This window comes from Pelobates fuscus, chromosome 7 (genome assembly GCF_036172605.1).
Source record: "Pelobates fuscus isolate aPelFus1 chromosome 7, aPelFus1.pri, whole genome shotgun sequence".
Lineage (NCBI taxonomy): Eukaryota > Metazoa > Chordata > Amphibia > Anura > Pelobatidae > Pelobates > Pelobates fuscus.
Window position 1 is genome coordinate 140,455,350 of NC_086323.1, and position 25,299 is coordinate 140,480,648.

General features: G+C 38.1%; 1 protein-coding gene across 4 annotated transcripts in view; it reads right to left on the reverse strand.

The window, feature by feature from the left end:
• Positions 1-25,299, reverse strand: part of USP19 (ubiquitin specific peptidase 19) — a 92,468-nt gene that overhangs the window by 18,653 nt on the left and 48,516 nt on the right. For 3 of the 4 annotated variants that reach the window (XM_063426710.1, XM_063426709.1, XM_063426706.1), the window contains exons 10-25: positions 22,530-22,750; positions 20,692-20,881; positions 19,688-19,821; positions 17,872-18,030; positions 17,667-17,777; positions 14,831-14,941; positions 14,639-14,740; positions 13,096-13,236; positions 11,381-11,499; positions 10,587-10,724; positions 9,785-10,149; positions 9,095-9,205; positions 6,312-6,528; positions 5,940-6,092; positions 3,638-3,801; positions 1,624-1,802 (exon numbers count right to left, since the gene is read on the reverse strand). In XM_063426710.1, coding sequence (XP_063282780.1) covers positions 1,624-1,802; positions 3,638-3,801; positions 5,940-6,092; positions 6,312-6,528; positions 9,095-9,205; positions 9,785-10,149; positions 10,587-10,724; positions 11,381-11,499; positions 13,096-13,236; positions 14,639-14,740; positions 14,831-14,941; positions 17,667-17,777; positions 17,872-18,030; positions 19,688-19,821; positions 20,692-20,881; positions 22,530-22,750 — 2,615 coding nt within the window. The remainder of the gene's footprint in view (positions 1-1,623; positions 1,803-3,637; positions 3,802-5,939; positions 6,093-6,311; positions 6,529-9,094; positions 9,206-9,784; positions 10,150-10,586; positions 10,725-11,380; positions 11,500-13,095; positions 13,237-14,638; positions 14,741-14,830; positions 14,942-17,666; positions 17,778-17,871; positions 18,031-19,687; positions 19,822-20,691; positions 20,882-22,529; positions 22,751-25,299) is intronic. The other variant, XM_063426707.1, reaches the window with a different exon arrangement.

Genomic DNA, 25,299 nt, shown 5'->3' on the forward strand with positions numbered 1-25,299 from the left:
TACACCACCAATGAAAAAAATGCATTATTATATACATGTATGTTTTCATAGGGGATACATACACTAAACACTGATATTTTGAAATTTTTTGGGCAATTGGTTGTTTATTTAACCTCCCTGGCGGAATGATTATGTCAGGAATTTTGTACCAAAAGCGGTACCATTTTTTTGCATGGAAATTTGGTGTTATGTATTGTAGGCCAGTAATTACTTTCTTAAACCTCACCAAAAGTACTCTCAGATGTGATAAAGTTCGAAACATAAAATCATGAATTATAATCTAATAAATAATATAATTTTATTCAATAATGTAATAATGAAATTTGTCAAACAAAGAAAATTCAGTAAATATCCTGGGTGTGGTAAATTTTGAAACATGGGACTGCACATAGACCGACATCACAATCAGGGCAATGGAATCTGGTTTCCTTTCGGATTTTTTTTCCATTGCTATCTCGCTTTGAGCAGGTGATACTGTGTCAAATCTGAGGTGATACAATGTAATCTGACAGGATTTCACTGTATCACCTAACTTTGTGTGTGTGTGTCACTTTTATGCTTGAAACATTTGAATTACCCGCCCAGTTCCGCCCCCATGAGCCTCACATGAGCGGCTCACAGAGACGGAACCAGGAAGTCAGATGGAGGCATCCGCCGGGGCTCTCACCGGCAATCACAGCGCGGGGACATCGCTGGATCGCAAGGAGAAGGTAAGGAGACTCCGCTGCCAGCTCTGTTATCTACCCCGAGCGTGACTCGGGGTTACCGCTTCTGGCAGCGAAAATTAACCCAGAGTCACGCTCGGGAATACCGCTAGCCTGGTTAAAGAGCAAAAAGGTATTGGATATAACCCTAAGCAAAAATCATGCTGATTTTTCTATGACGAAGAAGTTCATAGTTTTTGCAGAGTCTGTGAAAGATACTTGCATTCTAGCACCACTCCTGCTGTATGCTCTAAGAAGAAATACAAGCTGGGAAAGTTACAACTATTTGTATATAGCACATGGGTTTTAACAAAGTCCCTCAGTCCCATATGTCTTCTAGGACACACACATAATCATTCCTTTTCTAGAGATTATCCATCTAATTAACAGACATGTTGGGAATAACAATTTCATACACATTAATAAAATTATGCTGCAGATGGCAAAAAACAAACAAACAAAAACCACTGCCGTTGACAACAGCATATAGTTGCTTGTTCAGTTTAAAAATACAATTGAAAATAAATGTGTGGTGTTTTCACTTCTTCATCAAGAGTAATTTAAATAATGACACAATCAGTACTATAAGAACAAGGCTTGAACAATGAAGGTCACAGTGGGGGAAAAAGCATCAGCTGACATTTAGACTTTGAAAACAAGTAACATTACTGTCTTAAGCGCAGGAAACACGCATTTGACTTGGGTTGTTACTACTTAACCAGTTTGAATGTGGACATTCAGAGTTTATGGAAGAGGCTAGTTAAGATTTCATATTCTGGTTTGTAACTATTTCTAAGAGTAACAAAAACCAAGACAAAACCTAAAACGCACCTTATTTCTGGTAAGAAAATCAAAGAATAGATCACGCTCTCATCACACACTCTTGTTGCATTAGTTCCACATACAGAGCTCTGCTCACCTGGCTGGCAACACCATCTGCAGACGCGCCTTGGTCAGCTCTGTGATCAGCGGAGTGTCCTCGCATGGGTCTCTCCACAGGAGAGTTCCTTCTTCTGTAGAACAGCACATATGCGTATCGTGTGACTACTTGACTCTCATCCACATTGGTCACTGTGCTGTCATCAAAAAGCCTCCAGCCTATGAAAGCCATTTAGCATGAGTTAGTAAGAAACCGTATTCTTCTACAGCGCTCTTCTATCATTTATACCAGATACTAATCACTTGACACAACCAAGGAGAAGAGAGAAATACATACATACATACATACATACATACATACATACACTAAAATCCTACCATATGAAAATAGCACTCAATGACTTAGTGGTCATTGCCAGCGTAAATAACTTTCCCCTAAACAATCTTGATGAAAGTTTCAGTAAACTAAACGTTGATCTCAATAAAGAAAGCAAAACAAAGCTTAAATCAACTTAGAAGTCTCTCAGGCGCGGTCTTCATACGGTATTTACTGAGGTTTCTTTTTAAAGAGACACTACGGGCATCTTAACAAATTAGACGCATGGGGGTTGTTATGGTGCAAGGAGGTACCTAGCATCAGCTTACTTGAATGGGTTAAAACATTTAAAGTCTTTAAGCAGACATTTTGCCCTGTATTTCTGCTCAATGTCCGAAGCTTCAATCAGAAAGCCTCTGACTGGAAGCTGGACGTGTCTGCCTATGCCATCTGTACCTCCATATTGTCAGAGGCTTCGAGACTGATGACTCAGACATTGAATGGACATAAGGGGCAAGATGATCGGGCACCAGCTTGGAGGCTTTAGGGATAAACCCTGAACGGTTTAATCAATTCAGGTAAGCTGGCACTCGATACCTTCTGGAACCATAACGTTGTGATTAATATAGCACCGGATGAATACGGTTACACGTTGTTTGCACAGAGCTAATACATATTAAAATAAAAAAATATAAAGTACCCATACATATCTCCAATGCCTCGGTCACTCTTGATTACGGTGATTGACAGGCAGACGTCATCAATGTATATAATTTATCACAACAAAGGTTTTTAGTATTTGTAGGATGGGCAGAAAGAATGGTGTAGTGTTTTTACTTGCCCAAGATCACAGTGTGTGACCGAAAGATAAAGATGTGCCAATGCTATTATTTTTCTTTTAAAATGGAAACTGGTGTGAAATAAGGATGGAGGGAAGATTAGGGGCAAGTATACTCATTCTGAGTGAGGATGAGACTAACAATTAATTCACTGCACAGCCAAGGTGAACACGTTTAAAACTATTCTAATGGTGAAAAGCTTTCCAGATCTCAGATAAATTTGAGAAGAACTCAAACTTAAAGCTGGTCTTGATATTGAATGTGTGAGTTGAGGTTTAAAAGCGCTCTCAGAGCAAATATTAACACTATATGTTATTCACTAGAACCGGCATAGGCAACCTTCAGCACGCCAAATGTTTTAGACTACACCTCCCAAGATGCTTGCCTGCATTATGTGGGATGTAGTCCACAACATCTGGCGTGCTGAAGGTTGCCTATCCCTGCACTAAAGTGAGACTTGCTAGGAATTGAAAGTGAATTTCAATGTTAAGGCCAAATTAGCCAAACTGGCTAGAGAATGATCTTGGAGAATTTCAGTTTTGGCTATTTTAGCTTACATTTAAAAATTCAAATCAGATTTTAATGGTGATTCTCTCTTTGGTGAAATCACTGAAAGTAACAGTATTGAACATGAGAGTTTAGTCTTAAAACTGCAACAAAGACTCAATTAAAGGGGCAATAAAACAATTTATCATCTAGATTTATTTCCTCTTAATATAGTGCTCAATTGAGCTTTGCACCATGACATCATAACATCCTCCATTCTTACACTGTGACTTTTCTTGTAGTAAAAGGAAAACACAAAAACAAAAAATACATTACAATGTAAGCAAAAAAAAAAAAAAAAAGTATTAAGTTCCTATATGTTTAATAAAAAAAAAAAAGGTAAGGCCACATACCCACGTCACTGCGCTGGCTGTTCTTATCATTGGGGAGCCTAGCATAAGCGGTATAGTGTCCTCCAATCATTCCCCCATAATGATTAATCACTGCGTAAAGGTCATAGATAGGCCGCTGGTGGTCTTCCTTCTGTCCGATACAGAATGTACTCAGGTCCAAATTCCTGCCGAGACAGTTCACTACATGTCAGTATTACGTTTTTTTTTTCCTTTGAAGATCCTGCATTTGTTGCATGCCACCATAATCAAGCAGTCTTCGAAGTGTGCTCTACCAAGCCACAATGCAGTCCCATTAGTTTCAGTGGGAGTATAGCACAGCAGTGGTGCAACACTTGGCCCTCACAATTAATAATTCTGTTTATTTGGATTAGTAGCTTGTGGTAGCTTACAGGCAGCCTTATTTAAATTTTGTAGAGAGCACTGTATATGAGCATACATACAATTCCACACAGTTTCCTTTGAATGCAGAGACTATTATGATTTGAGCACACAATAGAAGGGCTTGACTAGGTGACATATCACAGAAAGAGTAGGTGCATAGTTTAGCATTGTTTGCTAATCGATGCAGTTATAAGAAAATTGTGCAGAGAGATCGGGAACATCTCTGTATAATTACCTAATCAATGAGCATATGTTAACACAGCGCTTTGATTGTTCCTTAAAATTATCTCTAGTTACTAGTTATGAAGAAATTATTAAAAACACAAAATTCAGCCACCTGTGGACCTGTCCCAGTAGTCAGCAGATTTGCAGAGGACTCTGGTCCATTTTAGGAGTGTGGTTATTATATTGCCTGACGCCCGGGAACATGCAGTTACGGTTCGATTTTTCCACGGGTTGCTGCAAAATAAATCTAAATGGCAAAACAGATGCAAAAATAGCCATGTCCTGTCCATAATGGAATTGGTGAATATTTCCAGATCAATTATTTTTACCTTTTTCCATTCAGATTTAATTTGTGAAAATTCCACAAGTTTAGTTGTCAATATCCAGGGCTCTTGGAAAGGATCCCAAACTTTGTACTTTAAATTATTGTGTGTCAGAACATGTAGATGGTCATGATGGACAAGTAGATTGTACTAAGATTTTAGATACTTGGATAATTTATTTTGTGTTTTAAATGCCAAGTCCCTGCATTTTAAGGTAAGTGACAGTAACACAGTAGACAGTAAAATTGCTAGAAAACATTTAGATTTACGGTGATACTTGCCCAAAGTTTGCTTTAATGCAGGTGCAGTTAAATGGGGCTTTGAGATAAAATTAAAGGACTAAGCTATACACTAGTCATAGACACAGAGCTATCCAGTTGTAGAACACTTGTTTTTTTTGCTTTGCGATCCACTTGTTAATGCCTATATAAAAGGCCACTTTAATAATGTGTTAATCTGCACTTGCAGTCGTACAGTTAATAACCCCTGGTGCTCCTACAAGGTCATCTGATAAATCTTATGATGCCGAGCATATAATGTTACGCTATTTATATACAACATTCTGCATTGTGGTTGCACTTGCATAGCATCTGTAACCTCAAAGTGTGAATGCAAAGGAACTAAAGCTTTAAATCTCAAAGTAAAACATAATATCAATTTCCGACCAGTTTGGTTGTCAGACTGTAGATGATGTATTTACCCAACTGCACTTTAAAGAATCACTGTCACTTTTCAGTATTTTATAAATAGAGACTCCTTATGTTAAATATTACAAGTTTCTGTATTGATATCTATCAAAACTGCAAATCAACTCCAAGACAAAACAGGGACTTTGTCTTATAGAGATTTTCAATATTAACAGAAGATCAGTAATTTGCCATCTCTTGCAGGATTTTCTGTACACCTCCCATGTGTAGGCTCCTGGCTGATGAAGTGCCAATAGCTGGAAAAAAGACCCAACAAGAAGATGCAGCACCCACAAGAGAGCTCCAGATAAATAAACCAGGTTGTAATGACAATATGTAATTACTGATCATTGCAGGGCGACTATAATGAAAACCTCAATCATTTGATATGGTAGAGCAAATATTCACATTTATTGCACTGCAGAGTGGCAATAGCCATAATATTTTAGGACAAAAGATATAAAGATGTATGGGTTTTAATTTGAGCAGCCTCACTAGGTGATATTACAGGGAGTAAAACAGAAAAAAACTACCTCTACAATACTAATATATGCAACACTACAGTGTATCATATTACAATGTTCAAGATCACTTCCCTTTCAGTGGTTAAAGGAAACAATATAAAACACAAACTGAAAGGATCTGGTTAAACACATGTACAAAATATTTATTTACAAATCATCTCACCTGACAGGGAAGTCCACCATGTCATTGATCTTGTCTCTCCAGATAAACGTGCGAAAGGAGAAGCGTTTGAGCTGAATAATCAGTATATTTGGGAGTCTCCAGAGCATAAGCTGCTTGGAAGCCTCTCTGTGCTGATTACATTTGGGGCAGTACCTACATAGGAGCAACACAAGAGAAAATGCAGAACAAGAGCAATTAAGATTCAGCCTATATTTAAACCTCACTTAAGGAGGCATTATTCATTTTCCATGGCCTGCATTATTTTAATTTCATTTTTTAAATATTTTATTAAAAAATGTATATTAAAAAAAAAGTTAATACACAAGGTCAATACAAACTCCGTGCCAATTTCAAACTTCCCAAAGCGCTTACCAAGCTTCCTCTGGGGCCAGGACCTCTGGCTTTGTAAAGAGATTTAGACACTGGTCTAGGGTGAAGAGGCCAGCCCTAGCAGCTTCACTTGCTGATCCAGGATCTTCCTCACACTCCAATTCCTTAGACTCAACCAGTACAAACTCCTTCATACGCTCATTATTTTTCCAGACCAGGGCAAGTGAGCAGTCATCGGTCAAATCCAGCAGTGTATCTCCTGTGATATGTGTACAAGCTTTGTGTTAAACACCAAAATAATTATCAGAAAAAACTTTGAGAACTGTGGGAAACAGATACTTTTGGCAACAGTTTGCCACCAGAATTTGTCTTTAGAAGAAGTAGGGGGAAAAAAAATAAAAAACTGTCACAAGAACATGATCAGGAGGAGGAAATAAAGGGTTCTTATAAAGAACTGCTTTCAAAATGATGCAATTGTCTTGAAAACAAAAAGATATGTTTCCACTGATCTTCCCTGCTTCACTCATTGCACAGAAGCAGGGAAGAGTAAAGAGACTGTTTGTTTTCCAACTCTGTCTGACCCAAGGTGCATGTATATGTCTGAAGGATCCTGTTATATACTACAGGTAGGGATGAGTTTCTCTCTTTTGGGGTTTTTACATACACTTAATCAAAAAAAATCAAAAAAAATCAATATAGGTAGCTATAGTGCCAGGAAAACAACTTTATTTTTCTGGCACTATAGATTCCCTTTAAGGTTTGAAGCATTTGTCCACGATCTCAAATAAAACCAAAACCTTGAATTTGAGCTATAGATTTGTTCCACCATAATTTAAGTGCTTCTCTTCAAGTACCCACCTATGACAACATTAAAGGGACACTCCAGAACCCAAAAGCACTTTAGCTTGCAGTAAAGCTTTGTGAAACTCTGCCTACACCCCCTCAACTGTCAGACAACTTATCCTGTTACTTCCTGGTTTGGTTAGCTCAGTGGAGCTAAACTCAAAAGGCAGCAATTGCTCAGAACATCTGCCTTGCAAAGACTGCTCACTGTGCTGCATTTGTGAGACTGATTGGACAGCCACAGAAAGTCTGGGCAGAGTAAGAAGACAGCAGACAAGAGAACTGCAGGTTTTGCAAGCTGTTTTTAGATTTACCCCATTGGAAAAAAAGGCATACATGTTTTCACTTGGGGTATATCAACTAAACCGTTTTTTGTGTGGGCAGTGGTTTGTCCCTTTATGTATGAATAATATGATCAACATGGGGGAGATGGGGAATTATAAAAAACAATTAAAAATTTTTGCTAATAATTTTTACACATTCAGTACAACTAAAAATAACTCAAAATAGATTAATATATCAGTCATGATTGTTAAATGCCTAATATGCTTAGGATCTAGATTAATGTTTGTTTCAATTCCAACCTCCGCACCAACGCTATACCAACCTTATACGTTACAACACTTTCACTAAATCTAAAAAACAAAACAAAAAACTAAATCTATGCCTACCCTAATCCTACACTATCTTTAACTCTAAAACAGCATTAACCCATGCTTGGCATTATCTTACCCTACCTACTAATCCCATCCCTAACCCGAAGGTTACCCACTGCTAATATCAAGTCTAATATTAGAAATTGGTTTTACTATTTGACACAGTAGAAGGTGGTATGTTGCCACTTGCTACTGGCCGTTTTCACAATTATACCTGGTGTAATTCTGAATGGAACCCTGGATCTCAGCCAATTATATAGAGATTGGTGCCGACAGCTGGCAAAGCCTAGCACCGGTCACAAATCGTCTAGGAGACCCTGCCAGATTCTAAAACAGCCCACAACCCATAAAAACCCCACAGCTGAGCACGATCACTCAGCCGCAGCTTTATGGTTGAATTAAAGGGCTCTGTGCATCACTAGCTTCCAGCATGGCACATAGCTCCATTATCAGTCTGGAGTCACTCAAAATGGCCCCAGCTGACTAGCAGAGACCCCAGGTCTATATCTGGGGCTAGTCATGTGAGTAGGCATTTAACCCTGCTCACACCACAATCTTTTAATAGGCATTTAAATGCCTAATTAAAGAGTTGTTTGCAGCGCAGGCTTCCAGCTCTGCAAGCGGTTCATCAAAAAGTACTGGGCCCCAGCACCAAGTAACTTTGTGCACCCTGGTGTGAGGAGAGATTTAACCTTGCGGACACCAAATCTGTAGGACATTCTATGCCATCTTGCATTCATTTAAGCCCTCTTAGTTTGGAACAGCATAAAATGCCTTAACGTCCTTAAGGGGTTAAGCTAGACAATAACCAAGTACAAGAAATTCGTTTATAGCATACATAACTCTTTTTTGCGAGAAATACCAGACAAGTACATTAAACATGGAAAGTCATGGAGTCATGGATGCCAAAACCTGAACCAGTTATACAAAATAACATGCATGTTTAAAAATGTATTCTACAAACCGTGTTTGATAAATTGTCCTCAAAATGTACAGGATAAGCTACTTGCCACAATCTTATTTGATTCACCACAAAAATACATCCCATGTCCACATTTATCTCACCACAAAATGATTCACTTAGCATTCCAACAACACCTGGCGGGATGTTTTATGCCAAGTATTATGGAAAACCATGTGTGTCAATGGAGATAGAGGAAAATGCTAGCATTTATGTGAACAGGGTTTATCTTTAACAACAGATGTAAATGTTTAAATAGCAATAAATAAAACATTCTATGTTGTTTTTTTAAGTAAATTTAATTTTTATAAAGTGATACCATGACACTTTTATCCCCACTTTAAGTGATGAATGACTATACTAACCTTTATCTTCCAATTTCACTTCTTTGCTGGATGAGTCGATAAGATTGATATAAAATAAGGAGGCATGAGAGCTCAGGGAATCTACCGACTGCTGGTAACCAGGGACAACAGCTGAAAATAACCAAGACAAGAAATAAAAAGATACAGATATTAGCAAAACAATTCTGCAGGTGGACCTTGTTATGGAATGAGCAAATGTACATTGATATATCTGCAAGAATACTGTGAACAAAACCATTTGTGATACTGATAAGTATTATTGTAGGTTTGTTTTACACTGAGAAGCTGTGCCTTCTTTTTGCAGAGAACACTTCCAATTGTCTGGCAGTTTATGTTCATATTTGTTTAAGCTGGGATTGTGAGAGAAACACTTTGTTGTTTTTTTGTGCAGTTTTAAATTAGATTTAGTAATTTCAACAATGCTTCTATTTGCTCATCTTGTGATGAATCTGTTTATTTTTAAATATGCTAAACCGGTTTAATGATAAGTCACAGTTGAGAAAGAAGGGGAAAATAAACAAACACACAAAAAACCATCTATACAAATGGTTGCAAGGTTAGCGCATTTTTAAATATTCTGATGTGTAACATCTCCAAAGATAGTGGCAAACAGTATTATGGGCTGGATAAAAGGTACAATAAGAATTATGTGGTGCTGGCTTAAAGATAAGCAAATTGACACGTTCCTACCTTCTGGTTTGATAGATTTTTCATAAGTGGTTTCTTTCTCACCCCCAATACACGTCTCCTTCAGGGTATCAGTATGTTGTTCAGAAAAGCCAGAGTCCATGCTTTGCATAGAGCATCTTTCCAAAGAAGATTTGCCATGGATAGAACTACAATCTACTGACTCAGGGTGAATTGTGAGAGATGGGGGTGATTTTGGAGGGTCCGGCACAGGATGGAAGTCTCTATCTTCATCACTAGTCTCGCCAGAATAAGTGCAACTACACTGTCCAATCGAATCTTGACCTTCTGAAACTAGCGACTGAGGAAGTGGATCTGGAGAGGTTCTACCAGGAAGGAATGGAGGCTGGAACACATTTACAGAGTACCTATAGAGAGACAGAGGTTCTCATTTGAAGAATTAACAAAATTAACCACTCATAAATAACCCAAGAGAGCAACAAAATGAGGGGAATGGCGCACATGATCAGGTTAGACATAAGACAGAAAAGGGTGAGAAAAGGCATTACACTCTGCAGTTCACTTAAAAAAAAAAAAAAAAAAAAAAAAAAGGAATTAGACCGCTATTCATAGAGCCACAACAGCAGAGTAAAATATTATTCCTCCATAGGCAACAAAAATAAAAATAAAAAATTAAAAAAAAATGTACAGTCACTTAAAATGAGTTACCTGTCTCCAGGAAAAGAACGGCATGTATCTTCAGCAAGTTATGAAAGAAAAGTCAAATGCAAAATATAAAACATCTCCAACTCATTGTAAAAAAAAAACAATGCCTTGTTAGTCACAATTCTCAAGATGTACCGACCTTGCATAACCCTCCAGCAACTGTGCAAGACGAGAATACGTCAAACGAGACTCTGGGACGCTAATGAGGAACGGATAACCTATGTTCTCTGGTCGACAGGCAACCTTATGATCAGTCCAGTGCAATTTCTGACAGTTTCTGTGAGACAAAGAGAGAAGAACTTTATTATACAGGGCTGCTGGCCTTCACTAATCCTGGTTAGAGCCTGAATCAGTTTGCACAAAATTAAGGTCTTCACCTTGGTAAATACCACCTCTTCTAGTATTTGGACACTAGGATGATCTGACATTGATCAAACATAATACTGAGAGGTCTTACATTGCGTTAACTTAAACGTACATTCATTCAATAAAAAAGGTGATTCAGACTTTATATAAGCCTTATTTTCATACTAAAGCATACAGGGACATGTAAAATGTGCCTGTGCCTTTGAATTTTAAATTTGAAAGCAACGTGCTTTCCTTTAACCCAGACCCGCATATGGAAACAGTCCTAGTGACAATACCTATGGCAAGTAACCTTGTTTTTAATTAAATACTCCAAACCCTGAAAGCATTTCTGCTTACTGAATTGCTTTAGGCGTTAATATGTAAATTTAAGTTAGCAATAGTCTACTAGGAAAACAGAGCCTTAATTTATAGAGACAAGGAAATTTCACAATCAGACAAATTGGAGAAAAAAAATCTAAAATTTTCCTTTATATTGTGGCTTTGAATGTGCAATTCCCAGATGAATTCCTGACAATTCACAGTTTACTGAATACCCCTAGAAGACTGTAATAAAATGTAACTTACTGGTTGCAATACCCGACACGGTAGCACCGTGTACACCGTTTCAGCTTTTCCTCTTCAGATACTGGCTTCTTTTGGCAGGCAGCACACTTTGAAATTGGGATGCTTGGCACCTGAGGGCGCTGCAATGAAAACAAAGAGAAGGAAGTGCACTGGGGTTAAACTACAATGTGGTCTTGGATAATACTACCATGGAAGCAGCACAGACAGAAATCATTTTAATCAAATCAGTTTTTTTCCATGCTCAGTGATCGTTACTGATAAAATAGGGGGGGGGGGCTTGAAAAACTTTCTGGTACCCAACTAACTCTTGTTTAGTAAACTTATTGGGAAGCTCGCAGGATATGTTGGCAGACTGTAATATGTAGCGTGTACATACATTGCAAAATTGGCAGAGCCAATTGGTTCACAGCATACCACTGTAAAGGAAGAGGAAATATTTGAACTGCCTGCTGTTTTGTGGTTTTTAAATCAAGATAATTAAATGATATGTTGTTGACTTTGTACTCGGCTTTTATTTTAACTGCTAACATTATGCTGAAATACAGAACCAATAGCAAATGTTAGGTCAAAATAGCTGAACTGAATAAATTCTCCAAATAAGTAATTTTTCCAACTCAGCTAGTTTTGGCCTAAATTGTACAACTCCCTAGCCAATTCTACACAATATAGAGTTTAGTGAATAACACCAACTATGGTTTTAAATGGAGTCTAAATGGTTTGTATAAAGAAATGAAAGAAAAATCCAAGATGACAACTTAACCCATTAATGACTATTCAGGTGCACAGCACTGACAATTGATAAAAGGTCTTAACGGAATTAAACAGTTTTAGTGCCCATTTAATAGGAGTCACTGACAGAATTTAGAACAGTGGAGATAAAATATGTGCCAGACAGTTCATGGTGAACTAGAACTTCATATTTCAGGGAAATGTAGTCTCAACATGTGAACCCAGTTTTTGTGAGCTCTAACTTCCCTCGATCAGTCCAGTCTGAGCAACGGTATGTGCAAAAGAGGGCTAAAGCTTAATTATACAGAAAGACTGGTACAAACCCATCTAGTGAGGGCGCTGGACACAAGAAAAACAGTATTGTAAAAACATACATAAACTTTATTCTGCAAAACTTGCAATTATAAATGATGTAAAAAATATAAGTAGCAAACAACAGTATATGCCAGTCCTATTCTGAGACCAAGGAACAATAGCCCGGCAACAACCACTCAGCTGACAAGCAAACAGATGGAAAAACACAGCCCTTGGTCGTGACCCCCAGGGCTGGGGTATACTTGCAACTCGAGCAAAGATGGAACTGCAGTGGTGTACTGGAGGTCTCTGGACTGCTAGTGCGGAGTTTATGTATGTTTTTACAATACTGTTTTTCTAGTGTCCAGCGCCCTCACTAGATGGGTTTGTACCAGTCTTTCTGTATATTTGGATTTGTAGGTTATTGGAGTGTGCCTAAAGAGTGGCAGCTTTTCACATATAGAACCCTGAATCTGGATCCAAGCTTGTTTTATAAAGCTTAATTATAGCAGATTGACACAGTCCAAATAATCTTGCCCACACTGTCTCACTAAAACATAACGTGTATTATTATTATTCTATTGATTTAGCGCCAACAAATTCCGTAGCGCTTTACAATGGGTGGACAAACATGTAATTGTACAACGAACATGTAATTGGAACCAGACAAGTTTGACGCACAGAGTACATACCTGTTGAACATGTAACATAACCACTCGCTCCTTAGCGAGTTCTGAGGAAAGTAATTCAAAACAAAACAGCAGGTCTGAAGGTGCGACAGAATCCAAGGAGCAAGATGGCATAAATACACGGTGGAAGCGGTTCTTCGCTACCTATATAAAAAAAAAAACACTGTTAATCAAAGCAGTGACAGGTAATAGATTGCAACAAAACTACAAACATTGCTTTTCATGGAGAAAGAGGATATTTATAAAGTGCACCTGTGAAAACAGTTTATTTGTTTAAAAATATTAACAGTTTCACTAGGGTTAGAATTGAAAAGCATGGATGTGCTGAGGACCACAGTATTACAGTGGAGATCTAAGCACTAGCCAACATGGCAAATCCTACATTGCGCATGCCTGGACTTTGGATCAGAAGGAATCAACTCTGGCTCAAAGTGGTGAACAAAGATTTCAAAACACCCTGGACTGTCAATTTGGTGATTGAGCAAGAGGAGGTACCTGTGCTGAACATCACAGCAAGGGTGGAAAATATTGACTGAACTTTGCCGTCAGATATTCCCGCACCTATGAATTCATGGCTTTTTATAGGGTAAGAGAACTACAGTTGGATCCACAAGGACATAGTAAGCTATTCCTAAATATTCTGAAGGAGGTAGGCGCTAGTGATATGCGCGCACACACACAACTTACAACACCCATGTCCTCCCTCCTGACACAATAGAAAGTCAAAGCAATGGTGACCAAGAATAGCTTAGAGTACACAAACCCCCTGGGCACCAGCAAGGAGAGAAGATGGTGAAATGAGATCAGACCTCAATTATTGCTGCAGTCTGTTACCACGTGAATTTTAAATTTGAAAGCAACATGCTTTCCTTTAACCCACACCTGCATATGGAAACAGTCATAGTGACAATACCTATGGCAAGCAACCTTGTTTTTAATTAAATACTCCAAACCCTGAATGCATTTCTGCTTATTGAATTGCATATCTGGGATGGGGTCCAACTTCTCCTCTCCAACCTGCAAACTACATAAATAGAAGGCTTGTCAGACTTCGATTTGACCCTAGTTACCAAGACATGGGACTGTCGGTCTAAATTCTGATCCCACCAGGTGAGCGTCAAACTGTAAAAACACAGTACGGCTATTTACTTGCCATGCTGGCTGTAGTGATAATGTGCAACCTTTAAAGATTTTACTGATTTACTATATACAAGCTGTATTATGCTGAGAACACCTAAAAAAATAAAAATAGAGATAGTGTGGAATCCAACAAGGAGGGCATGAGGAGGCTACCGGGGGAGATGTAATCTGATTGTTTTTACCAGCTGAACCGTTAACCACAAATTTCTTTTTTTCAGTCAAAATGTCAAGAGAGTCTTGAATTCAGATTATTTTAAGGCTTTATTCTCTAAAGGCAATGGCCAACCTTGCACAAGTAACATAACACCATACCAACTGTGAATATCTATAGTAATTCCCCTAAAAGTTCTGTTTGAACAGATGTTGCTCAACACAGGTAATGAAGAATACAGGGCTTATGTCTCACCTCTGCTAGTTTAAGATTTTCAGGTTTTACTCGCACACTTTGAGAAATAGACTCAAGGACTTCAGCCGCACTGGAGTGTTCTTTACTTATGCTCACCAAGAACTACAAAAAGAGATTGGTATATAAAGATCAGATTTAAGGAACCGATATTAAATCCAGACCAGATAAACAAGAAAAAACACTTCAGATCACCTTTATGGGTTTATTGTGAGGTTCTTTAGCAAAGAAGTACACAGTCAACACCTTCTGCTTCTGGGGTAACGGAACAGGCAGATACAGGAAGGGGTCAAAGGTAATGGAGACCTAAAAGAGAAAGACAAATTGACTTGTGCAGAAAAATGATAGAACTTGTAAACACACATCACAGGGTGGACAGATATGTTTCTTGTAATAAAACAATCCTCCTAATTTTGTATCAAATAAAAATAAATTTGTACTGCTTGTTCTTAGGAAACATTAAACTGTCTGTATTACAACTCCTTTTGGCAACACATTTACAGTGTTTACCGATTTTGTATGTTGTATCAAACTGGTGGCTAAACCAAAAAACAAAATTACATTAAGCAAGTGCTTATAAAAAAGGAGAAGTCCTGCTGAAACGAAAACAAAGTTTTAATTTGCTAAAAACAATCAGACTCCGTTACAACGAGAACGGTCTAAGCAAGGCAGTGATGGAAAAGTTAGCCACAACTAAATACAGACAAGTTAACTGGTACTTTGCCTCTGCATATTATAATTTGCACAAGAAAACAGATACATCTCCATTATAAAATATGTAAATTCAATGATGGATAACTATTTTCTTGGTTGGAAAAATCTCTTAATCTGCTTATAGTAAAAGAGAACCATTTTCTAAAATACTTCTTTAGTTGTCAATTTCCTAACTTAAGTGTAGATTTCAGTTTCAAAAAAGGCATTTCGCAGCACTTTCTCCCTAGTCGACTTAAAAAAACAAAAACAACACACAAACACAAGTGGGTGTTAAGGTCCTCCTGCATAACACTTGGCATTCTCCTCGTGTTCCCCCTTTCAAACTCATAATTCAGTTTTATTTCTTTTTACAATTCTGTGTAAGCAATATATTAATTAAAAAATCACTGTAGTGCCAGCAGGGAGTGTTGCGGGTCCAGAGCAAAGTACACGCTCACTCCCTTGAGGTCAGAGCACTCACTGAATGACAAAGTGCATCTGGTTCTCAGTGCCTGTGGCTATTTGTCATTGCCGTGGACAGCTTCATCATCTTGGTAAGTACAGGGTAAGCAGTACAATGTTTATAAGGCGTTACATATTTGATCCAGGTCAGTTAAATTCTTGGGGAATGTTTTTTTGTTATTTTTTTTTATTCAAATACAGACCCTCATTTTCAAAGACTTAATATTTCAAAGTGTGCAAACAGTGATATATATACTCTTTCAGATTTCTTCAACATAAAAAGTTTAGTGAGGAGTAAATCAGGTTTTCAATAATATAGTTTTAAAGGGACTTGCATAAAAAGACATGGATTGACAAGACAGTTTCCCCCCCTTCCTATCAGCACACTATGGCACCTATGCATTTTTTATTTACTTATTAAATTTTAAATATAAACTCCTTACTTATCCTTTTGAAATTAATACAATCACACTAAACATTATACATATGTTAAAGTCACAGAGTGCAAAAAGGGAAGAGCAATAAGGATATGGAATTCTCTGCCTGACGAGGTGATTTTATCACAGTCCATACAGATGTTTAAACTAACATTGGATAAATACTTGCAAAAACATAACATACAGGGATATAATTTCTAATTAGTGGGGTAATAGCTGCTTGATCTAAGGAGATATCTGACTGCCATTTTGGGGTCAAGAAAAATTGTTTCCTAGTTTGTTGCAAAATTGGAAGCGCTTCACACTAGGTTTGCCTTCTTTTGGATATGTGATGAAGGCAAGTCTCTTTTCAGCCTATGTAACTATGTATTTGATGTAATAATATTACACTACAAAACTCTTTCAACACTTGATTGGGGAATTAATATTTTGAAGCACATTTTGATATTTTTTGTTATTTAATTAGTTCAGACAATTGTGTGGAAGTTTTTTGAGATATATCTATATCTATATCTATATATATATATATATATATATATATATCTATATCTATATCTATATCTATATCTATATCTATATCTATATCTATATCTATATATCTATATCTATATCTATATCTATATCTATATCTATATCTATATCTATATCTATATATATATATATATATATATATATATATATCTCCTTTGTTTTTGTGTTCAATTGCAGTGTTGGAACTTTGAGATACAAAAGTTGGTTTTGAGTTGCAGTTTGGGCAGTCATTCAAAAAGGTTTGCCATTACGGTTTTAGGTGGACAAAAGGTTGCTCTCTTTGGCAAAGTTGGGACAGAAATCGTTCTCTGTTAAATGAAGAACCAACCATTGTTCGTGGCCATCACAGGTTTTAGACATAATTCGATTCAATAAATGAATATATTTAAATGTCCAGTATCAGCATGCATCTATTGCTTCTACATGAGAAGCATTGGATTCAATAGTTGTTATAGAGAAGCACTGAATTATAGGACTATTGCAATTGTCACACCATGTGCCCTCAAAGTTTCTCTGCAACGAAAATAACCAAGACAGAGTACTTTAAAGGAGGGCTCAGGTGTAGTGAGAAAACAGTCTTGGCAGGTAAGTTTTATTCTTTTTTTTTTTTTTAATGATTAAACAAACACCAAAATTTAATATATATGCCCACCCAGAATCCTTTGCGGTAGTAACACCACTGCAAATTTGTGATTTATGTGGGAAAAGCAAGTCTTATGGCTTGACTGGTGTACAGATTTTTGTTTAACATTGTATTAACTATCCACAGACTTCAGGTGGAAGGGGTTTTCAATCACAAATTTTCCCCACTATACCTTTTTTGATAGAGATATACATTATTATATTTATAATTTTCTAATATTTGTGTTCATTTAAAAAATGAATATCTGCTTGGTACAGGCCCTTACCTTCGCACAAACTGGACAAACCAGCTTGGACTTGTATTGACCCTGGAACAAATCCACCACAAAGGAGTCGTTCCTCATCTTATGTCGAAGCCATGCTTCATCTGCCACTTCCTATTAGAAAAGAAAAAAAAATGCATTAATGCAATAATCAGCTAAAGGTTTGCAAGTTATTGTAGATAATAAACTTGAATGGGAAGTCTTGTACCTCATCTGGTCTGCCATCTGAATCCACAGTTTCTGTGTACGGTTTGTTCTGAATTCTGTTAAGATCTTCGTGGAGTCCGTCCAACAGAAAAGCCATGAATTCCTGTGCATCGTGCTGAGCATAACCTGTGAACTGACTGGCTTTGCTAGCCACAATAGCCTGTACAGAAAATTACAAAGCCAAAATGTGTTTTCCCAATAGTTTGACTTAAAGCAGGATTTTATATTACCTCATTGTAACAATATATGAGAGAGCAATTTAAATTTGTTCTAAACTAAATCATTCTATGATGCACTATTAACTAAAATGACACAAAAGCAAATATGAAATATAAATGGGTAGCCAAGATAACTGTAAATCAAAAATCGATAATTTACATGTTTGGCATTTTTTTTTTTAATTGTATTTATTATTTTTTTTAAAGGAACACTATAGTCACCTAAATTACTTTAGCTACATAAAGAAGTTTTAGTGTATTGATCCTTCCCCTGCAATTTCACTGCTCAATTCACTGTCATTTAGGAGTTAAATCACTTTGTTTCTGTTTATGCAGCCCTAGCCACACCTCCCCTGGCTATGATTGACAGAGCCTGCATGAAAAAAAAAACTGGTTTCACTTTCAAACAGATGTAATTTACCTTAAATAATTGTATCTCAATCTCTAAATTGAACTTTAACTACATACAGGAGGCTCTTGCACGGGCTAGCAAGCTATTAACATAGCAGGGGATAAGACAATCTTAATTAAACAGAACTTGCAATAAAGAAAGCCTAAATAGGGCTCTCTTTACAGGAAGTGTTTATGGAAGGCTGTGCAAGTCACATGCAGGGAGGTGTGACTAGGGATAAAAAACAAAGTGATTTAACTCCTAAATGGCAGAGGAGTGAGCAGTGAGGCTGCAGGGGCATGTTCTATACACCAAAACGGCTTCATTAAGCTAAAGTTGTTCAGGTGACTATAGTGCCCCTTTAACTGAAAGGGATTCTCTCATACACAAGATGATAGAACCTAGTTTTCAATAGCAAACAACTTAGACTGTTTTAGTCAAAAGCATCACAAGTGCTTCCTTCTTGCATCAGAGGTTGCACCAGTAAAGCCCAGTGTCTGCGCCTCACTGATGTTCCCCATAATGCTCTGTGCTGGAGCCAAAAAAATAAGAACATCTACAACAGAGCATAACCTATAAAATAACTAAATTTTCCAGTTGGATTTTACAACTGAACTTCGATGGTTTGCACCATGTGGGCACCACCCATTCATTATTTCTGAGTAGGCAGAACCATAAAAAAAAATAAAAAAATACTTTGTTAACAAAAATGGAGATTAAGCACAACTTCTGATGCACAGATCTCGCTCTGAGAATAGTCCACCAAGCAAATGGTTCAGGCCCTGACTATAGGATGACAGCCATCAGAGATGCCACTCTGCACCGGTGTTGTGCACTAGAATATAGAATACCACATATGGGGGAGGGGAGGAGGGAGACATTGAAAATGTTAACAGTAATAAAACCAGTTTGGACATTTGCATGGTCATGATATACCAATAAGGTAGAGTATTAAGAAAAATGCTAACCTCATGCATAAAGCAAGAAATCACTAACACAGCAGCCTCACCCTCTTCAGTTTCTGCTATTGTACCAAGCAGTGACACCCAAACTTGTAACCCAGTAATAATAAGTCTTTGCACTTCAACACAATTTACCATGATGCTTAGCTAGCAACTTCAATACCTAGGTTAGCCATTACCATGCTAGGTAAATGACTATGAGAATCACTCAGTGCGGTGTAGCAAGTAAGCATATATGGTGTATACCTTGAGCTTTGATGGCTGGAAGGCATGGTGAGTTCCTTTCCAAAGGGCCCGTAATAAGACGGCAAAACTAACCGCCAGGCGCCCACTTGTTCCAAGAGGATTGTTGTAGTTTATTTCCATTTCAAAAGAGCGGTCTAATAAAGAAAGAAAGGGAGAGGAAAAAAAAAAAAACATGAGTCATGCAGGAAGGGAAGATGTTTTTGGGTACCAAGAAACACACTTTTGGCAGAATGCTTGAAAACATCAAGGCAAAAACGGTATAGTATAGAGCTATATCAAGCTGTAATAGTAATCGTACATGAGCGTTCCACAACTAATTTGTGGATACAAGAAGCATAGGTCTACCACTCGAGTGAAGAAGGAATCTGGGTTGAATTTTGGATTTCTTTTGGATGAATATCAGATGTGTGAATGGTTGTAGCTAACCAATTTGAGATTTTGTTTTAACTTTTATTACTATACAACTATTAATATTGGCAATTATATAGCACCACTTATTCCGCAATGCTTTACAATAATTACATAATTATGTCCGCATACAAAAGCATAAACCCATTTAAAATCAAATGACACACTTTGAAGAACCAACATATAATAATGGAACACTATTACCCAGAATAGCAGACGAGAAATTAATCCTTTGTCTTTGATAAACAAATATATCAATATAACAATATATCAAAAAATTATCAAAATACTACTAACTTTAATATTTTCAATATATTAAATAGTTTTAAAAAACTTTATCCAAATAAATGGAAACATTTGGAAAACTTGTCTAACAATTAAAATCGTGAACTTAAGCATCAATACTTTAGTATAAAAAAATTAAATGCACAAACATACATAGGGGTTGTCTACAATATAGAGGGGATTTTATCTATGCTAGACAGGCAAAATGGAATGTTCTCAAAATATCTGAAGTCTTGTGTGTATGAAACCATATTAAGTCACTCTCATGCAACAGTTGGTGAATGGGTCTCAGATGTTATATAGTCCATTACCTTGGAAGTAGTCCCTGAGTTCCCGTGTGTTAGAAAGAGACTGTATGACACTGTTCATAAAGCAGGTGTTACCCAGATTAACCAGACCAGTAAAACCAGGCAGACATACGCTCTTTTCTTCTTCTTCCTGAGCACTGTCGCTGCATACCGCGCTGTGCGTCATTGGTGGCACCATACAAGTTGGCTTGGGCTAAGAAATTAATTTTTTTTTTACAAATATGGCATTTGGAAAATAGAGCTCAAAAATATGAAAACAACATTTTGGATTATTCTAAAAACTACAAACGTGGCAGGAGAAATTGAAATGGTTGTGACTGGAGATCTTGATCAAACTCAACTGCTCTAGAAACACATTTTGAAGAGTGGGTATAAAGACCTGAAAACAAGAGGACCAAATGGGCTCTGGAGAACTTTCCACAGCAACTAGACAATATTAAAATGTGACTATCGTCCGACCTATAGAAGGTTTTTAATAGACTCAATGGTCCAAGCAAAATATTGTGTTAAAGCAAAAAAAAATAATCCAATTTACAAAAACTGTGTTTCAAAAAGCAATGTCCATCAAGGGTGTTCCTGATGATTAAAAAAAATCAAATGTCAAAGATTTCCACTGACCCATACACAGGCTTGTATTTATTCCATCTTCCTCCTCAGTATTGAGAGGTGAGCAGAGGGAAAGGAGTTCTGCAGCATGATTTGTGAGATCTATGATGCAGGAAGGTTGTCTATGTGTGGTACAGAGGTGGAAATTTTTTTGCAGTACTTTTTTGCAATTGTGATGGTCAGTGCCTGAATATCGCTTGTTAGTGGGAGGAGTGCAGACAGCCCTCTTCCCCCAATAGACTCCAGTGATGTAAGTGGTGATCTGCCATCACTTCCCTTCAAGATAATGGAATAATTAAACTAACAAGTGTCTCTATAGGTTAGTGTATGAATAGATAAGCATGCAGCCGTCTGTACGCAAAAATTTATGCAAGCTAATTTTCAACCTATTGTCCCCCCTCTGACAACATTGTAGAGCGCTATGGAATATGTTGGCACTATATCAATACCAATAAATAATAAGTATGTTTATATTTGTGAACCTATACACCTGTGCACTAGCGTGTGTCCGTACATAAGCATATGTGTATGACATTGCGTCTGTACGTAGACTTAATTGTCTAATTGTATGTGTAGCTAGTCTGATATGTATTTGACCACACTCCTGCCACGTCAGACATTCTCAATTGATTGTGTGTAAGAAAGAGCGGTTTAACGGTATACTAGGCACCATAACAACTACAGCTTTTAGAAGGGGTTTAAGATCAGGGATTCTACGGATGCAGTCCCTCTGATGTATGTCAGTTTTTACGCAGAATCAATTTTAAGTCTTTAGGTGCTACCTAATGTAGGTAGAGGGTGTAATTTTTGCAGCACTGAAAAAAAAAGATTTTCAGTAAGGCAGCTTGTCTGAATCCCAGTAACCTGTACAAATATGTTGACACGCCCAACTGCAACTATAGTCTACAAGATGCCCTAGTAGTTAAGGTGCTTGGGGGGGGCGGGGGGCGGGGGAGAGGGGGGCGGGGAGAGGGGAAGAGTGAGCGAGAGAGAGGGAAGGTGAGAAAGATATTCTGTCTCTCAAAAGACATTTTCATCTCTTCTAAACAAAAGGGTGACATTTTTGTGCCACATCTCACAAACTTGATGGACACCAAATCCTGCAAGATCTCTCTTCATACAAACAAAACATACACCAGTTGTTTCTAAAAGGGTTTTTTCTATTTGGTCATTCAGAGAGGGAAAAAATAAATAAAGTTTATATGAACTCCAAAATCCTTTTAATGTTTGCTTACGGATGCCAGGAGCTGCTCTGGTTTTACGGAGACATGTTCAGTTGCTGATGAGTTCCTTGATGAAACATTATCCAGAGCAGTGTCCTCTACCCGAGGCTTCTCTTTCTCCACTGTTCTGGGTTCCTCTTTGCTGGACAGAGTATGCTGATTGCTACCAGGTTGTGTTTTAGCAAGAGGAGAAGGGCCAGCAGGCATGGCAACCTTTGCACCACCCACTGCACCTTAAAAAGGGGGAAAGGAAGTTTTCTGTTTAGCAACAAATTTAATTTCAATCAAAACCAGAATAGATATTGCATGCTGACTGCACAAAAACTACAGCAGGGAAGGTTTGCAATGGGTGGCATCTCCAGTGCTATGATAAAGGCATAAACTAATACTGAGTATTACTGAGTATTACTAAGCAAATAAATTCACAATGCATCACTAAGACTAGTACACCTTAAAGGACCACTCCACACCTCTTGCATTATGGGTGAGGAGTACCCTCATTTAACCCCAGTTTAAAAAAAAAAAAAAAAAAAAAAAGGTTGATTTCTATGAGAAATCAGCACTTTTATAAATTAACTGGGGAACTCCAGCCAGGGAGGATTCCTTCCCACTTCTGTTAGCTCCACAGAGCAAACAGATGTGGCAGGCACGCTCTACTTGAGTGTGCCTGCATCCCCCTCCCTCCCTCCCTCCCTCCCAAACCTCAAACCAGCTTCAGCAGTGCACATGCGGCGCCCACACGTGCATGGACGCTGCGATGCATGAGCCGGCTCACGTGCACGCACAAGCTGGTTCGCATGTGGACCAAGTCAGAGGCAAGTAGTGCTCCAACAAACCTGCAATTGTGTGCCAAGCTTTCTTGCTTATTATGCTCTATACAGGATGTGCAGCTGCTCAGATCTGCTTGGCACCAATTTATGTCTGGACCATAGCATGCCATCTCCCTTCTGTACTTTGAACCACTTTATTTTCCTGGACACTATTTCATGGACAGCATAAGAGAAGGGCTATCCTGAAGGATGTAGAATTAACACACCACAGAAAGGAAATATAAATCAGTCGCCAAAAACTATGTAGGATAAGACAACTCTACTTTCACCATACATCATGTTAATGTGGGTCCAATGTTTTTCGTTAACATTACTAACTACATGCAGTCAATAAAAAAAATAAAAACAACAAGTATTAACAGAATTACAATCCACATGACTATATATGAAGAGTTTAATCCAAATTTAAAAATACCTCATTTTAGCTTAACCTTTTCTTTAACTGAAGCAATTTTTTTTAAATGAATTGAACATTGCTCCTCACGTGGTGACTAAATGTTATTTACATTTGAAAGACATAATTTGGTGCCATGCAAGAAGTCTAGCTCCTTACTTAGAATGAATGTGTCTCTGAGAAGCAGCTGTCAATGTCCGAAAATTTCTGTCAAAACTGGATGGATCAGTTATCAACAAACACATGAGTTTATGAACACACATTTGTTTTGCACAAGTGTGGAAAAGGATTTTGGTTTTTAGCAATCAAGTAATACTGAAAAGCGAAACTTTAAAATTAACCGGTCATGCCAGTTACGTGTTTGTAATTTTAACCTCATCTTTCCTCTTGTGCATATTTGTCTCGAAGCATAGACTTCTTTAATTGTTTAAAAGGCAGCTGCACAATCCTCCCCCCCCCCAAACATAATAAATAAATTAAAAAAAAAACAAAAAAAAAAAACCTTCATTAAATAACAATTTAAATAAAAAAAAAACAAAAAAAACGAAACACTCCACCCATCTGAGCTCCACCTGTTACACTAGAGCCACCCAAAGCACACAGGGGGGGGGGGGGGGGGGGAAGAAGAGAGAAAGGAAAAAGAAAAAAAAAAAAAACAATTACTAATTAATTACAATAAAAAACGGCGCAGCAGCAAAAACCTGCATCCCAATAGACATCACAACCACTGTAGGGACGCCAACACGGTACACTAGCCTACGCCGGCAAGCCGGGCTCTACATACGCCCACAAGGCCACTACCTAAACAAGGCCCTATCTTACCTGATCAAGCAACATTGTAGACCAGATACAGGGGTAGGAGGGACACTGAACTCATTATGCAAACAACTTGATGAAACTGTAGAGAAACTGTTGATAATGTCTTACTGTGTGTGTATGTATTATGTATTATATGCAATGCGACATGTGAATTGACGACCGAGGAGGAAACTCGGCGACATCCCCCCCCCTCACGTATCCCCAACACCCCACCCCGCACGACTACCCACAGGCAGGGTCCACTCTCAGAGAGAAAAAGGCAACCTCACAGACAGAAACGGACGGGCATGGAGGGAGCACAGGATGGGCCAGGTGGGAGAGAGAATGGCAAAGGCCCCTTTTTACCCTTCGAGGCCCCGCTGGCGCATAATGCAGCCTATAGTGTTAACGGGAACGCATACCCCCCCAGCAAGTAAACATGCAGGGCAAGACTCATCTCACATGCCCACAGGTACCTACACCCAGGCATAGCAATGGGAGTCCAACAGGGCAGAACGCCCCTCCCTATCCTCCCCCCCCCCCCTCTCACCCCATAATATGCACCAGGATGCTAAGAAAAGGCACGACTCAGAGGACCCCACACCCCTTACGCAAATGCCCGGAGTGGCTTTGAACATTAGCACCAGCGACAGAAAGGGCAACCAATATATATGACTTTTTTTCAGTTGGAAGCAGCAATCGACACACGACAGTTTAATGGTATAGGGGCCGCCCCCGGAGACTTGGTTCACTACCTGAA